Here is a 17,184-nt window from a genome sequence, read left to right on the forward strand (position 1 = left end):
GCGCGGAAAAGTAGTCCCGGGGATGTGGGCGGTTCCTCCTTTCATTGGTGGAAAAGGGTGGGAGAGGTTCGGTCACGTGAGACACAAAACAGGCCAGAATTTAAGGGAAGCGGGAAATAAGAATAATAAAATGCTTCATTTGAGAGAAGGCGGAGGGATACGTAGTTTCCTTGCGGGTGAGGAGGCTTGTTTGAACGGAGAGCGCGAGAAAGAGGCAGTCGAGCTGAGGCAGGCGGAGGGAGAGGATGTCTTAGCTGAAGGTGCTTTACTGAGGCAAGCTGTTCCTCGCCAAAGGCCTCAATGGCAAGTTTGTCCACACACAACACGTGCGCCTCCCCAAAGAGGCCCAGCGCCGTGGAAAGGCCCACCTATTTGACCCCTCGCCAGAGTGGACTGGGACCAAAACAAGGCCTTGAAAGCACTGCAAAGCCTCTCGATTTCTCTACTCTGACAGCAGCTGATTTTGGCATTACCCCGGAGTCGTTTACAAAACAAACGAAAGGTAATGTTTAAAGAGATAATCAGGCAGTCTGCATCGTTTGTGTTTAAGGGAGGTTTGGGAGGCATGTGTCAGTAACCCACATTTTATTATCATCTGGATTTATACCCCGCCTTTCTCCCCATTTCATGGCACCTCCTCCCAGTAGACTTAAATCAAGGAAATGATTCATGAGAACCACACTACTCTAAATGTCCCTCCAGCAAAAGCAAGAATATCCCTAACACTCCACGCTAGGCAAATATGAAAGGCGCAACACAAAGTTTAAAAACAAGTGAATAATGCAATTGAAAAAAGCTTTTTCTTAAAAAAAAATAATGGCTTCCCTGCCTGGGGAAGCCATTAAAATCCACAAGCATGTGGACAATATCAACAAAAAGGAGGAAACTATGAGAATGAACAAAATCTGGCTACCAGTATTTTAAAAACCTCTAGAATCAGGACAGTAAATAAAGAACAACATTCAAAAACGGGGATTCCAAATTAGAAACAACCAGGGCCAACTAATCACCTCCCAACAAAGGATGCCCCAGGCAGGAAGCAGTCAGGCTTTGAGGCTGCAAGCCATTAAATGCTAATCAGAGTGATCAATTGCAACATTCACTCTTCCCTCAAGCGGACAAAAATTCTTTTTCCCACCCTGGACTTTCCAGAGATATATAAACCCCACTTGCTTAGTTTCGAGCAGACCTTACAACCTCTGAGGATGCGTACCGTAGATGTGGACAAAGCATCAGGAGAGAATGCTTCAAGAACATGGTCATACAGCCCAGAAAACTCACAGCAACCTTGCCCATTCTTGATTTGCCTCTGGAGGAAGATCCAGTTGGAATTGCCTGATTTTGCTGCCCACAAAGATATTCTTGTTGCTGAAGGAATATTAAAAGGGGTGGTGGTTCTCATGATACTTTTCCTTGATTGAAGTCTATTGGGAGGAGGTTGATAGCCATGGAATGGGTGGCTTTCTCTGTGTTCACCCTTATTTATCTCACAATTGGCAGCAACTTCAAATCACATATCGTGGGGAGGGGGGCAATGCCAGCTAGCTTATAAATACTATCAGCAGGTGTAAGTGTAAGACATCCTGTGATTATTCTACAGGCCCAGGCAAGTTTGTACGAGGGGATACGGTCAACCAAATAGCGTGGACCTGAACCATCTAGGGCATTAAAGGTCATCATCAGCACTTTGTTTATTGAAAAAAATTGTGCCTAGAAATGTGTGTTCCCTTTACATAACAGTTCAGTATATAATGCTTTTTATGTTTTTGTTTTAGGACAATCTAAGAATGTTTTAAACAAACTCGGGCGTCGATCAACAATTGGAATTCGGGGGTCACCAGAAAATAATTCTCTTATCCGGTACATTGCTTACCAACGGCGAGCAAGGAAGCAAGACGCCTTGCTGCAGGTAGATATACCATAATGTACTCTTTCCCTTTCTTTTCCATTTAACCAGACTGGGCTCCAGCAACACATGGCCGGGTACAGCTAGTTAGAAATAAATTTTGAATTTAAACTTCACATTGTTCAGGTACCGCTTTGTGTTGTCTTTGGACAGGCTAGCCCTTTTACCCATCAGAACACTTTTCTAAAGGATAAAATCGCTGCCTTCCAGTCGTCTTTTAAGTCACCTGAGGAAACTGAGGAAAGACAAATCCATGTAGCTGAAACCTGTAAGTAAACCTGGTGTTTTTGCTGTTGAAATTTGTTGTTGAGTTCTAAAAGAGTGCAACTTAATTTTTAAAAGCTATACTAAAGTCACTTATAGTCACTGTTGAATGTTTTTAGGTTGAATGTTTTTAGGTTGAATGTTTTTTATATTGTGGAATGATATTTTAAATTGTAAGTCGCTCGGAACACTCTGGTGGAGAGCGACTAATTAAGAAATAAAGTGAAGTGAAGTTTTGTTTGCACTAGTTCTCAATATGACATTGTCTAGTATTTATCTCAAGGTCTATATATTATCTTTGTCTTAAGTAATTTTGGTGGTAGGGTATAAGACTTGACTATATACCTGTGATAGCATCTTTTGAATCTTGGTAAGAGTAGAGATGTAAAATTCTTCAAAATTTTTGAAGACAGATGATTTTTTTTCTAGATTTTTGAGAAAATAATGTTGCTGTGTGAATGAAAAAAATGCAATATTGATACAATTTACAGGTAGAAATATGCTTTAGGCCTGTGTTATAAGCATCAACATTGATTATATTACAAGTTATTCAGAATATAATTATTGAATTTGTGGATTTAAGATTTAGTTCCTCTTGTACTTCCTTGTTCTGTTTCAGGGCTTTTCTAGACCTTCATATGTTCAGTAATGAGATCTTTTTGGTACCATGAAACATATAGTTGGAGTGTTCAGAAGAAAAATCTGAATTCCTCTAGTCTTGAATACTGAACTTTACTGTTTGAGCTTTGTCAACATAATTGATGTTGTATTAAGACATGTGTTTCTGCATTTATTGCATATAGCTAAAGAAATCAATGCAGGACCACATGAAGAATTGGAAGAGGACCAGAACTTGCCATTAGTATGTGGAACACTTACTTTTGAGGAAAATACAACAGTTAAATCTTTAAATGGAGGGAAAACTTCCCCTGATATACAAGAACACAATATCGTGTCACCATCATCAAAGCCTTTCCACACTGACACAGGTGAAACTACAAAGGTATGTTTGTATACATTAAGACTTGTATAATTAAATTGCCTTAAATGCTGTGCCATAATGCAAAACAAATGCCATGGGCTAGTGTCAGGATCCAGGCTGCAGAGCACCAATAACCATGCGCAGAGACCAGAATCTATCTAATATCTTTATTAAAGAATTATATAAAGTCAATAAAAACAAGTGAAGAATAAAGTTCAGAAGCAGACCTTTCAGGAAAGGCCAAATATAGTCCAGGAAAATAATGTCCAATATAAGATATTAGAGTTCAAAGTTATAATCCATTAACCGAAACACACACTTTGCCAAGCAATAGTGTGGGGAGATGACAAGGTCTTTAGTCCATTGAAGCTTGACAACAAGGCTGGATCATAGGCTTGGTTCTTGGCTGGATCAAGGACTTGGAACGTGACAACTTGAAGCATGAAACAAGGTCCGTGGCAAAACGTGAAGCAAGGCAAGACTTGAAACTAGATCCGGGAAGCAGGGAACAAGGAATACGAAGTCCACACACGATCTCTCTCCTCAAGCTGAACAATTGACTCCGCAAGGTTCCCCTTGCGGCAAAACCCCTATATAGGGTCTTGTTTTCCCGCCAACAGAACACTTTCTCTGGAGAACAAGAAGCGAAACCCAACTCTGTCCAGATGCATGACTCCTTAGAATTTCCCAAGGGAAGCAGACCTAATCAGCTAATTGTCTGGCAGCGATTCTGAGGCTCCGGCGATTAGCCTCCCTGACTCCTCTATCTCTATTATAATTGTCCTTTCGGGAAAACGGGGGAGAATTCTGCCCAAGGCTTGTTTGGTCAACTTCCTGAGGACAAACATCTTCCAGGTGGCGAGGCTCCGATTCAAGCTGAACTGGTGGAAATCCCATGTTTTCCTCATCTGCCACAATAGCACTAGGAACGGGACTACAAGGCCCATGAGACATCACAGCTAGTGATTGTGCTTGTAGTAATAACTGAAACTTAACCAATATCATATAAATGTATCAGAATTATTTTTTTCTTTTCGAAGGTTATGAATCTGTCTTAATTCTCTGGTTTTCAGTGTATGCTTATGGGATTAGCCCTGGCTAAGCTCTTGATGGATCTTTCAGATAAAGCTCTGCCAGGCATAACTGAGTCCTTCCTGCTTTCTGAGCTATTGCATTACCTCTCCTGGGGCACTCTCAATTCCATGGCCATTTGGTGAGAGGGTATAATGAACGAAGGCCAAGGATCTGAGAGGATACACTCAGTAGCTCATGGCCAGGGCCTATCTATCCACCCACTGTTGTCCTCTTGTCATCAATTGGCTATGGAGAGAGCTAAAGTGCAGAGTGTCATAAACACATACTTGTATTAAATTGGTGCCTGCATTTGTCACAGTCAGGATCTTTACCCCCACCTTTTAAACACTTTTCTAAATAGTTGTTAATCAGATTATTTCTCTGTCGGTGCAAGGGAGCTGTTGTATATAACTGATGCTACTGTCTTGCCATTACCCCACTCCTCCCCCAGAGAAGAGAACAGTGCCTTTGTGAAACAGCTCTGAGTATTTTCACATTTTTCTCACCTGCCCAAAACAAAGAGAAGATGATGCAGATTTGGTTTTCAAAGTGGTTCTGAAACAATATGCAGTAGAGTCTCACTTATCCAACACTCGCTTATCCAACGTTCTGGATTATCCAACACATTTTTGTAGTCAATGTTTTCAATAAATCGTGATATTTTGGTACTAAATTTGTAAATACAGTAATTACTGCTTAGCATTATTTCGTATTGAACTACTTTTTCTGTCAAATTTGTTGTATAACATGATGTTTTGGTGCTTAATTTGTAAAATCATAGCCTAATTTGATGTTTAATAGGCTTTTCCTTAATCCTTCCTTATTATCCAACATATTTGCTTATCCAACGTTCTGCTGGCCCGTTTATGTTGGATAAGTGAGACTCTACTGTACTTCAGAGAGCCTTCTAGGCTTTGGTACTGTAAAATGGCTTCTATTTCTCTCATGGGAACATACAAAAAAAGTGAAGTCGCTTATCTCTTGAATTTATTTTTTGACTTGGACAACAACACTAAGTTCAAATTGGCTTCCTCATTATCAGAGGAAACTCAAGGAATGCTTTGGTTATTCTCCAGAGGAATGTGAAATGCATCTTTTCTTCCTATTTTCTTTAGTCAGGAGCTCTGCAAGGACTCTTGCCATGGTCTGACTGCCAATCCTCTTTCATCTATATCCTTTCCCAACCTGGGCTTTTCTACTTCATGTGTTTTGTATGGCTATATTGCAAGGATTTGAACTGGTCAGCAGTCAGTTATGTAAACTAAACTGATGTGTCTTCTGAAAAGCGATTTGAATATGCCTCATATATACCGTAATAATGGGTTTCTTTAGGCACTCCCTGGCTTGCTAGCAAGTAGTGCAAAATCTGGAGGCATGATTTTGAAAACTACACTATGTAAGGGCGTATCAAGGACTCCATGTGGTAAGAATTAATTTTCTATGTATTGACTTTATGTAAGCTTTATCTTCTTAAATATAATTTTTGAAAATAAAACAAAAGTCAAGAAATGGCAATGAGTGCTCTTTTTCAGTGATATAATCCTTTATGGTCAGCCCATTTCATGCTGTACTTGACTTGAATATAAGGCTTAATAACATTTATAGTTTTAGATACTGCATTTCTTCAATTCTAAAATGCACCTTTTCCCCATATAAACATCTGTGAAAATGGGTGTGTGTCTTAGAATTGCAAGTGTATCTTATGTATTTTTGATGGCGGTGGTACTGAAATTAGGGTGCATCTTGCAATTGGTGGTGTCTTATGATTGAAGAAATATGGTAATAAAACAATATAAAATATAGAAACCACCATATTCAAGGGCAACCCTCAGTTTCTTCATGCCTTTTTAAGAAATGATAACTAGCAATAGGAAGGTTCTGTAAAGAAAGCTCTGGGTAATCCTTGGAAGCGTGTAATAAGAATAAAGCATATTCCATAGCTGTTTCCTGGGCCCTTCTCCAGGCCATAGCTGTGAAGAGAAGTTCAAGAAGTGTTTTGTTCTACTTAAATGATTCAATGTCTTTTTCAGACATAAACCGTGGCTAATTGTAACTGTAATAAACATAACCACTAGCTTAGTTGTTCAGTCAGTATGGAAAACAGAATTAAGGAAAGTGTAAGCTTCTGAAGACCTTGTGAAACTACTAAGGGAGGGTGAAGATGATGAAGGCTCCTGTGATTTTGTAGCTTATTTACCACATGTGAAACGCTGGTTTACTGCACTAAATAGATTATAGTCAGGTTATAAAATTGAAAACTATATAAAAAGTGATGATTCAGCAGTAACAGACAACAAAATGCTTGCAGTATTGTAGCAACATACAGAAATCTTTTAAAATCGTGAAAGCAGTTCCTGTCCCTATCCCCCATTTTGTTAACTTGCCAGCTCCTTGTACATCTGATATATTTACACACTAAAATTTTAGTATTGCCTTTTTGTTTTTGCTTTTTATATTTTGAAGGTAAGCAGTTCTCACATGCCAGTGACGAAGTAAACCAGAGTGCTACAATTCAGAAGAACTGTAAGAAAGTTAGATTTGCAGAGCAACAAAGCTTGGAATTATTTGATGAAACCAAGCCTCCTGTCACACCTGTGCAAAGAAATCGTTTGTCTTTCTGTTCTGCTCATCCTGTTTTGAAGAAAAGACGAGTAGAAACTGGAGATAAGGAAGTTGGCATTGAACACCATCTTGTAAGTTTGGATGGATTGGAAATCATTTTTAATACTGGGCAAAGTTCATTTAGGAAGTTTATGTGGCACTGAGATCATTGGAATATGGACAAAATCTCCTGTTTACATTAAGAGGTTAGATTCTGCATCAGATGTGTTCCGTAGTTCTTGTTTCAGAGGAGCAGACTTGATTGGCAGAGACTAAATATTGTTATCCTAGTCATTATATACACAGAAAGGTCATTCTATGATTTTTTTAATGTTGCATATCATTTCTGATAGCCACTAATGCATACATTTGGTGCCATATGATGTGCATATTAAGCTTTACTGTACAAATAATTGTTTTTCCGACGAAAGCTTCAAAATCCCATAAGAAACATAGTGAAACTTGTCAATGGAAAAACTCAGTGCATTCTTATATTCCATCTTGAAGTAAGCAAGCTGTTATAATCAAACCATATAATCTGTTATTAACTAATTAAGACACTTGTTTTCATAGGAGCACATTTATGATACAAAGGATGAATTTTCAGCAGATCCTGGCAGTACAGCTAATGGTGAGGAATTATGGAAGTCTTGATCCAAGAGAATCTGAAGGGTCAAGCCTTCTGTCATTGTGGTCAAAGAGGTTTCCAAAGCCTTACCAATTGAGAAAATGGGGTGATAATTGAGAGCGGTAGGAAGAACATAATTTTCCTTGGAGCGCCTAGTGAATCTTTTAGTTAATTTCATTTCAGTTATGGACTTGCCTTCCCATTACCAGCGTGTTGGGCCTTTGAGGCATCATAAGTCTTTTTCCTTTGGCCTTTTAATAATTTATGTATTTTGCTTTTTGTTATCATTTGATTTAAACTTTTTTACATACCTTGTTTGTTTGTTTTTTGTTTACCACCCATAAAACCTTATGGGGTGCAGAAAGAACTACCAAATCAGATGAAGTAATTATAAAGAATGAAGATCTAGACTCTGATGATATTCCATTACATAAAAAAAGAGTTCTACTCAGTTCTTCAGTTTCAAGAGGAAGTTCTCCAAACATGAGTCCTGAGAAGGAATCCTTTTCCCAATCAGATGTTGATCGCAATGATGTAAGTTAGATTCACATTTTGTGGGATTCATATACTTGGAACTAATGTTCTGTTCAGATACTCCCCTCCAAATATAGAAATTTTAGTTTACTAAAGGAACTAATTCATACTCTGGTCTTTATAAGTATGTGAAGTATAAGTAGCTGAAGCTTGAACTTCTTAATGTATCTTGATATCTCATATTTAGTGACCACATAACCTATTTCATAACGCCTTGTACAGTATATCAGTTTGCAACTCGGTATCTATAACCATAAGTCACATTCCGAACCTATTTTTTAATATTTGGTGTCACTGCTCTGTTGCAATAGTTTGTTCTATAAGAATGTTTCTTTTCTTGTAACAACATGCTTGGAATGTTACTTTCTTGCTACAGAATCAAGAAGCATCAAAAGGTACAGAAAGCGCTGCAGACGATCATCTGGAAGGTAGCTAGGCTTCTGTGTTTTTAAAGTTTGCATTCCTTTTGCAACAAGGGACAAATACTCAACTTATATATGCAATTTATTAAATCTTTGTTGGTCTTTTAGAAACAAGCAAACATTCTTTTCACATCCAAGATCCTGCACGTAGAATAACGAGATCGTCTGCTATAAATCAGGTAAAAGTATGATTTTTTTTTGAGCAGTGAATTTCCAAACTGGACTCTCACAATCAATTAATCTTATATAGTTTACTGAAAATTACACTCAACTATTTATTGCATGATAGTATTATAACTGTTGATAAAATAGGATGTTACTTATATTTTTTAAAAGAATAGCAAAGAAAGTAATTGTTTCAACATTTTAAACCTGTGTGATGCAGTGTTCTTAGCCTCTTTTGTTTATGTGAGAGAGCTTTAGACTTATGGCAATGTCTGTTTTTTATACACTAACTTCATAATATGAGTAATTTTTAACAGCATTACAGCAAAATAGAAGAAACAGATTTTACCCTTGCAAGCAAAATGCAAATCAAGAATTCCAAACACAAAGCCAATAAAATTCAAAAGACTGCACCTGAAGCAAAATCTGTTCAGAAAAAGAAACCAGTGAGTAATATTTTACATTGCAGATGTTGATTTGGTAGATTGTCATTGTATAGTCCTGTTTTTAATGGTGGATTACACAGTGCATCGTTGAGATGTCAATTGGTTAAATAGGTTAATAATTAACTAAACAAGATCCTCAAGTGTAAAGATAATTCACGGAATGTTGAAGTTAGTTTCTCCTTGTAATTGTATTTTCTATCTCTTTGTATGGTTCAGAAAACTGATAGGAAGATAATCAAGTTATGTAGCCAAGATAATTAAATAGAGACTCTTATTTTGGACATATGAGAAACTGAAACTAGTTAGACTCATCATCTTGGATAAATCAGATGACAGTTTTTGATAGGGTAGAAGGCAAATAGGAAAAGAAGACCACATTACAGGCAAATAGCCATGCTTAAGAAAGCCATAGCCCTGAGTCTGAAAGACCTGGCCTACAGAATAACTAGGAGGTCTGTTATTCATAGGATCATCCTAAGTCAGAATTGATTTGCTAGCAGTTAATAACAATAACAAATTTGAACAATGAAGGTTTTCAGTACTGTTACTGGAAAGACAAGGAGAAGGAAAATGATGTATGTTGCAAATTGTAGGGACTTGTTAAGTTTGAACTAAAAACAGCAATCCTGGCTTTGAAATTGTCTAAATTATTTTAAAGAAGTTTAACCTCCTAAGTGTATCCCTTCTGTAGACAAGGTTAATTTTTGTTGTGACTTGATACACCAATACAATTGAATTGTTTTGCCTACATTTAAAACAGTTCTCTTCAGTAAATAAAATGTATTTGAATGTAATGTAATATAAGGACTGTATTAAGGTATTTGATGAGGGAGTTGCTAACTCACAAGGCTTTTTGGTACATGCTTGAACTTGCTTCCCAATCCATTGAAACAGAATTCCTCAATAGACTAAATCTCAGTCAGCAAGGAACAAATATTTAGCTTGTATATACTAACTGCAAGTTATAAATGTAATCTTAACAGAGTGTGTAATGATATCACCTATATATTTTGTAGGCTGCTAAATGCAGGGTTTTTGGAAAGAGGAGAAAGAGAAAAAAGAAGCAAAAAGCATTGTATGGACAGCGAGAAACTGCATCAAAGACACCTCTTTTGAGTCCAATTCTTGAGGTGACAGAAGATATCTCATTTGGGTCATCTTATCAGCACACACCCGAGTCATGCATTTCAATCTTTGGTATGTAAACCTATAGTCTGCTTTTCTGATTCCCATAGTCCAGTAGAAAATTCCTTGTGTTGTTAGTGAGGGACTCATTAATACAAACAGTATAGCCTCTTTCCATTACAAAACTTTCAAAGTATTCTATCCTGTTTTCATCAGCTGTTTTGTTTGATACTTTGAGCTGGATCTACACTGCCATATCATGCAATTTTAGAGTGCAGTTTAACTGCATTTAACTGGATTGCATGAGTACATGAGTACACTACTGTAGAATCCAGTTCAATGCAATTAATCTGCATTCTGAAACTGCATTATATGACAATGTAGATCCAGTCCCAGACAGAATTAATACACCTTAGTGTAACAAATTAGTTATGGATTGAGAATTTTAATCCTAATGGCTCCCTTGCCATTTTCCTTTGCTGCTTAATAGTCTTACCCACGCTCTTTTCAGGAACTAGGAGTAAATGTGGGGTAGGTAGAGAAGAGGTCTAAGAAGAGAGTAGAAAACTAGGAGATTACTGTGGAATGCCAAATATACAGCTTGTTAAAATGATCTGAAATGTTACTTTATTATATTAGTCATCTGTTTAGAGTTTGCGACAGGCTTTTTAGAGCAGGGGTCCTCAAACTTTTGAAGCAGAGGGCCGGTTCACTATCCTTCAGACTGTTGAGGGGCCGAATTATCATTTGGAAAAAAAATACAAACAAATTCCTATGCATACTGCACATGTCTTATTTGTAGTGCAACAACAACAACAACAACGAAAGAACAATACAATATTTAAAAATGAAAACAATTTTAACCAGCATAAACCTATCAGGATTTCAATTGAAAGTGTGGACCTGCTACTGGCCAATGAGATAGTCAAGTTAATTAGGATTGTTGTTGTTGTGTGCCTTCAAGTCATTTCAGACTTTGGCCGAGCCTAAGTCTAAAATTAATTATTTATTTACTGCATTTATTTACTACATTTATATCCTACCCTTCTCACCCAGAAGGGGACTCAAAGCAGCTGTATGTACATACAATATATTATATTATTAGCATAGCACAATATTAGCATTATATATTACTATATTGAACTATACCACTGTACTATTATATAATATGTAATATATAACATATAATTAATATTATTATATAGTATTATTATTAGTATTATATTGTATAACAATATTATTATTATCAATATTATATGTATATACAATATATTATATTATTAAAACTGATATAAAAATATTATATTATAAAACTGAGGGCGGGGGCCAGGTAAATGACCTTGGAGGGCCGCATCCGGCCCCCGGGCCTTAGTTTGGGGACCCCTGTTTGAGAGTTTGAATCTTTTATCTAACCAGTAAAGTCTGGTTATGTATTTGATTCAAACACTGAACAGAAGTGTGGTATGTAGCCCTGGTCTTCTCTAATTAAGATTCTGTCTTAGATGATTCCATTTTGAGTGACCTTCGTGGAGAATCTGAGAATGGAAGAGATGAAAACAGTTGCATCCTGCGTAATGATAGCGAAGATGGTGACTCCCTGCATTCTAGTCTGTGCCTTTTAAAGGAATTGGACATGTCAACCTCATTCTCGCCGCTTGCAGATGATGATGCAAATGTTTTGAAAAATATGCTTCCCTTGGAGTCACCTAAACAAAAATCTCCTAAGAAATTGAAGATTATCTTAAATGAAAAGGAAGAGGCTTTGAATAGTGACTATAGTTCAGGAATAGCGAAGAAGCAGCAGAAACATGAGATCCTACACTCACCAAGAGCTGAAGGGACTGCACTTTTTAGCGTAGAATCTGCAGCCCAATTAGGGAGTGAGAGTGGCAGCATGAACCGCAACAAGATTCCAAAAAGAAAATGTAGAAGACAAAGCTTTCATCTTCTAAATCATTCTGAAACACCTGGAAACATTCACAGTATTCCTGAAGGCAATATGGAAGAGCTTTCCCTTGCACCAGCTGACTCTGAACTCTTACATAGCATACAATGCAGTATAGAGGCCTCCTTCAGTAGTACCTCCAGAAGGGTGAGGCGCAGCATGAGAAGGGATAAAAATGCAGAAAAGGAGGGACTGGCCTGGATTCAGATACCTGATTCAGCCTGCGGCATCAAGAGAAGACTGTCCTCCATTCCTCAAGAATCGGAGCTGCTTCCTCAAAAGGAAGCCATTAGCATCCAGTTGCCCTTCCTGATGAGCGAAGAGCAGGAAAATGCTCATGTTCCAACTGGCCCTTATAAGGTAAAGAAAAGGAAGAGCATTGGCGTGCTCAGTGCTAAAGAAAACAACAATGTTGTCTTGAAGGCCCAGAGAAGCAGAAGAGCGAGTCTTGGATACAAAAGCGATTACTGCTATTGAAAGGAAAGGAGCACATTTAAAAAAAAAATAATTTAAGACTATCCCTATTTGAAGGGGGAAGGTTAGCCAGATATGAGAAATGAAACCGGAATAATTTGGATTTTTGAAAAAGGTTAAGGAAATCATTATTGATGCTGCACAGAGAAAATGTTGACAAAAAGTGCATGCACTAAGAAGAAAAATACAGAAGGGAAATAAAGGATACACATGATGGAAGTTTTAAACATATAGTTTATTGCATATAGCTGATAAAATTCAGACTTAAGTTTTTGGACTGGCATCTAATGTTTCCTTATTCAGAAGAATAGTGTCAGAGAACTGATTGTCAGCTGGTAATAGCAAAGAAATGACAATGGGAAAGTCTCAGCTCATGTAGGTTTCATATGACATGCACAGAATTCTGTGCACATTTAATTTTGGGCTAAATTGCTCTTTTGAAAGGGCTTGTTCACCATTCAACCTAAAACGCTAGCATTGGGATTAGGTTGATTAATGTCTCTCTCAAATATACACACCTCTGGGGAGTTTTTAAAAAGAACTTTTATTGTTCCAAATTAGTCTTCGCTATTGGGAGAGTTAAAATATATAAGCTTTGAAATTATTGTTAAAAGTGGTAAAATGTTTAATGGGGTGAGATTCTTCATACACCAACTTGCTATATTTTTAAAAATTAAAGTTGTATATTAATCTACTGATGTGTATATAAAATGGTGTTTACCACTGCCCAGAAAATTGGTTTTCTGTTCCTGTCACTGATCACTGCAATAGCTTATAAGAAAATTTTATTGCATACATTGTAGAATTAAAATCTCATTTTCATTTCAAAAGTCTTGGCTTTTTATAATGACCTATTGAGTATATTTTCTTTCTTGAATTTGTTCTGTCTAAATATTTTATGGTCTATCTTTAACATAGGCAACCTATATCTTTCTAAACTTGGACAGTTTAATTTCAAGTTGAAATTTTCTTTTCAAGGCTTGTATCTCCAGTGTATCAGAAGAGGGCAGTATGGCATGCCTTTTAAAAAAGAGATGTGGGTTTTTTTGAGTTGTCTTGTAAAAGGCACTGTATATCTAAATCCTCTTTCTTGAAGTTAAAATAAAGTAACAACTGAATGTAAAAGTGGCAGTAGTTGGGAAACCAATCCATCAAATGTTAGTTTTTATTGTAACTCCATTGAAATAAATGAGACTTAATAATAATTTCAATTGAATTTTCAGCAAATGCTAAACTTCGCCCAGCTCTTTTGGTTTCAGAGGCAGAATCTGAATCAGTCTTACCTGTTATTGAAATCTATGATGGTACAAACTATATTATCAATACTCTGACCAAACAAAATAAACTTTTTGTGTGCCTGATTTGTTTTCAAGCTGTCATTTCAGTAAACTATCCATTCACATCTTATTTTGTGATAGGAGGTTTGTTCAGCAATGTTCTATCCTTGATGGAAGAAAACCTGTATTCAGTCTGTATCTTTTTCTTGTATTTTTGAAAAATGTGAATGTTTATAGTTGTGCTATTTTTTTTACATAAAAGTCTGAGTACTGTGATGGCTTTAAATGTTTTGATATTGATTCTTTTCGTACTTTATTGCTTAACCTGTTTCAATTAGATTTGCTAATTATATTGAGTGAAATTGGAAAGAAAAATATATAAGTACATTCATATTGGTAATTTAAAAGAGCTTAATTTGGTTTAATTGTACTCCAGATGACGTAAAACAAAGCTGAAGTTGCCTATCCATGACTGAAATAGAAGTGATGGAAACATGAAGGATTTTTCAAACGAGCATTTTTGGTAGTCATGGGTGAGATGGCTTCAGTGTCAGTGTGCTTGATGGGATCACCATGGAATGATGTTACTGGACTTGTCCTTTGATTTGATTTTCCGGCACATTGCTCTCTAGGGGGCTCTCATTTTATCCAGAAGAACATTGTGGATTTTATTTTTAAAGACAGGGATTGGCTCAACAATTGCTCTTCAAGCTGCCTGCAGGTCTAATCTCTCTAGCATTCTGAACAAATTTCATTTGTGTTTTAGGGGTTTTATTCCCTCATATGTCTGTCTTCACACATAAATAGCAGTTACTCTATATGTAATGCATAAAATTGGAAAAATATGTATGTTACTGCAAATAAGATTTGTGGAGATGTAATATCTAGAGTCATTTCCCTAGCCAGTATAGTGACTTGATGATTTTTGGACTATGACGCTGGAGATCAGGGTTCGAATTCCTCTTTGGCCATGAAAACCCCCTGGATAACTAGCCTGCAGAAAACCCTCTGAAAGGGTCATTCTAAATTAGAAATGACTTGAAGGCACACAACAGCAGTATTCACACAAAGAAATCCAGGTGGTACTTTTTCATGAATTAAGCTCACCCCCATGGGTCCTGTTTGTCTTTCTAAACCCAGAGAAGTACAACATAAATGTCGTAGTTCTGTAGGGTTTGGCATATTCCTAATTCTGGAAAAAATCATGGAGAACTAGCATCATACTCTACATATTTTAAAAGAACATACAAGATAAAAAAAATTCAAAAACCTGAATTTTTCTGTAGTTTTCCTCAAGTAGAGAATCTTTTGAGGTGGGGAGGTCACTATAATTTCTGTGTGTTTTAGTTGTTTGAGAAGGCACTTGTTTTATAGTCTTGATATGTTTGTAAGCTATCTACAGAATTTTATTGGTACTTTGGGTTAGATGTAAATACCTTACATTTTTACTAATGGATTTGCATTCCTGTCTTTATGACACCACAATAGTGAAGGCAGGGAAGCTGGCACTCTTGATGTTTGCAGACAAAAGCAAGAACGTGAACATGCAGATTTCAACAGACAACATGTCAAACATTCAGGGGTAGTAGCTTTGTTGTCTGTACAGCAAAATATAACAACACCCCCTCCCCTCAAGTGATACCTTTATTGGGCCAGCTAAAATTGCACAAAATATATCCCTTAGGTAGAGAACATGGAGTTTCTCAGCATGCCTCTGTATTGTTACATCTGGAAAAACCTTTAAGTGCTGTATAGATAAAACCTGCCAAATCCAGTCCTAGTGAATAAAAAGTTACCTTTGTTGGAGGTAGAAACCTCCAACGTTTTTTGTTGGCCCAATATATGCTGAATTAGTGATTATATAGAAAGGATTACTTGAACAGATACAAAATTCAGCAAGGAAAAAGATCTCTCAAGAGGTGTTTCAGCAGTTAGACACCTACTTTGGTCCATTCCAAGTAAGCTTTGGCATGAATTAGAAGCTAAACAGATGGAAACAGAGGAACATGATGTATCTTGGCCACACCTTTCCAAGGATATTGATAATGCAGAAGGTACTAATGATTCATTTGAAGAAAGCCACAGTAGTGCTAATTAGCATATTGGTCATTTCCTGGTTCAAATGTCCATCAAATGACATATCTGCTAAATAGACCACGTCTGGGCCATCATAAGCCAGTTCTTCACAATCTGAGTTGCTTAGGACTTAACTGCATGAAAAGCAATACCTGACTTAACAAAGGTATTCTAACTTGATGGTGAACACCATGCTAGTATCAACAAAAACCAACCCATAGGATTTACTGCATTTTACAGGAGGTTTTAGCTGTTGCCAGTCTCATGAAGTACAGTATAGGTAAAGGTTTCCCCTGACGTTAAGTCCAGTCATATCTGACTTGGGGTTGGTGCTCATCTCCATTTCTAAGCCGAAGAACAGGCGTTGTCCGTAGACACCTCCAAGGTCATGTGGCCGGCATGACTGCATGGAGCGCCGTTAACTTCCCGCTGGAGCGGTACCTATTGATCTACTCATATTGGCATGTTTTCGAACTGCTAGGTTGGCAGCTAACAGCGGGCACTCAGTCCGCTCCCAGGATTTGAACCTGCGACCTTTTGGTCTGCAAGTACAGCAGCTCAGTACTTTAACACACTATTCGCCACCGGGGCTCCGAAGTACAGTATATAGAACTTTAATTTTGTGCTGAACAGATTGACAAGTCCACCATTTGAGTCTCTTAAGTAAAGCATCATTCAGACTGCTAACTTTCAAGATTTTTTTTTAATCATATATCCATGACATCTGCTAGAAGGGTACTGGAATTAGTGGTAGTCTCAATACACCCAAGTTTACATATGTACATGGGATCAAGATAAGCTGACTTTGACTCTTGATCCAACCTCCCTTTCTAGATGTTGCCTGAATAAAGGACTTCATCAGTTTGTACATTTCGTAAACTTTTGCCCTAATTCATCTCAACCACCTGGAAGGAAGTGGCATGTTGGATGAAACATCAGCACTGAGGAAATAATGTGGACTCCTGCATCATTTGATACACATCAGATTATCCAGTAGAGAGTCAGCATGGTGTAGTGGATAAAGTGTTGGACTACGGGTTTGGAAATCCACTGGATGGCCTTAGGCTAGTATCTCTCAGCCTCAGTGGAAGACAAAGATACCCCCCCCCCCCTTCTTAATGCATCTTGCCAAGAAAATCCCATGGTAGGTTCTTAGGGTTGCAATAGGTTTGAAATTACTTCAAGGTGCACATAACAGTAATGTCAGTTGCTCCTCTTGGCTATCCAAGAATGAATCTTGGTACGTTCTAACCTCTCATTCTCTT

General features: G+C 37.3%; 1 protein-coding gene across 2 annotated transcripts; it reads left to right on the plus strand.

The window, feature by feature from the left end:
* Positions 1-50: 50 nt before the first annotated feature.
* cdca2 (cell division cycle associated 2) lies at positions 51-13,927 on the plus strand. Of its 2 annotated transcripts, none has more exons than XM_008119854.3 (13): positions 51-502; positions 1,776-1,909; positions 2,060-2,174; positions 2,974-3,173; positions 5,559-5,649; positions 6,690-6,919; positions 7,401-7,458; positions 7,817-7,989; positions 8,366-8,417; positions 8,520-8,590; positions 8,894-9,022; positions 10,039-10,219; positions 11,638-13,927. In XM_008119854.3, exons 1-13 carry the CDS (start codon positions 301-303, stop codon positions 12,567-12,569), a joined length of 2,568 nt encoding a protein of 855 aa, XP_008118061.2. In that variant the 5' UTR covers positions 51-300; the 3' UTR covers positions 12,570-13,927. The 2 variants fall into 2 exon arrangements, with proteins under 2 accessions (XP_008118061.2, XP_003226915.3); XM_003226867.4 differs by having other exon boundaries at positions 53-502; positions 11,650-13,927.
* The last annotated feature ends 3,257 nt before the right edge of the window (positions 13,928-17,184 follow it).

The sequence above is a fragment of the Anolis carolinensis genome, unplaced genomic scaffold (genome assembly GCF_035594765.1).
Source record: "Anolis carolinensis isolate JA03-04 unplaced genomic scaffold, rAnoCar3.1.pri scaffold_8, whole genome shotgun sequence".
Classification (NCBI taxonomy): Eukaryota; Metazoa; Chordata; class Lepidosauria; order Squamata; family Dactyloidae; genus Anolis; species Anolis carolinensis.

What these genes read in the sequence shown, in the direction of transcription:
- cdca2 (XM_008119854.3), top strand. Translation starts at nt 301, where the DNA reads ATGGCAAGTTTGTCCACACACAACACGTGCGCCTCCCCAAAGAGGCCC. An exon ending in ACACAGGTGAAACTACAAAG is followed by an intron (nt 3,174 to 5,558) that starts GTATGTTTGTAT and finishes GGGTTTCTTTAG; the next exon opens with GCACTCCCTGGCTTGCTAGC. An exon ending in CAGATGTTGATCGCAATGAT is followed by an intron (nt 7,990 to 8,365) that starts GTAAGTTAGATT and finishes TTCTTGCTACAG; the next exon opens with AATCAAGAAGCATCAAAAGG.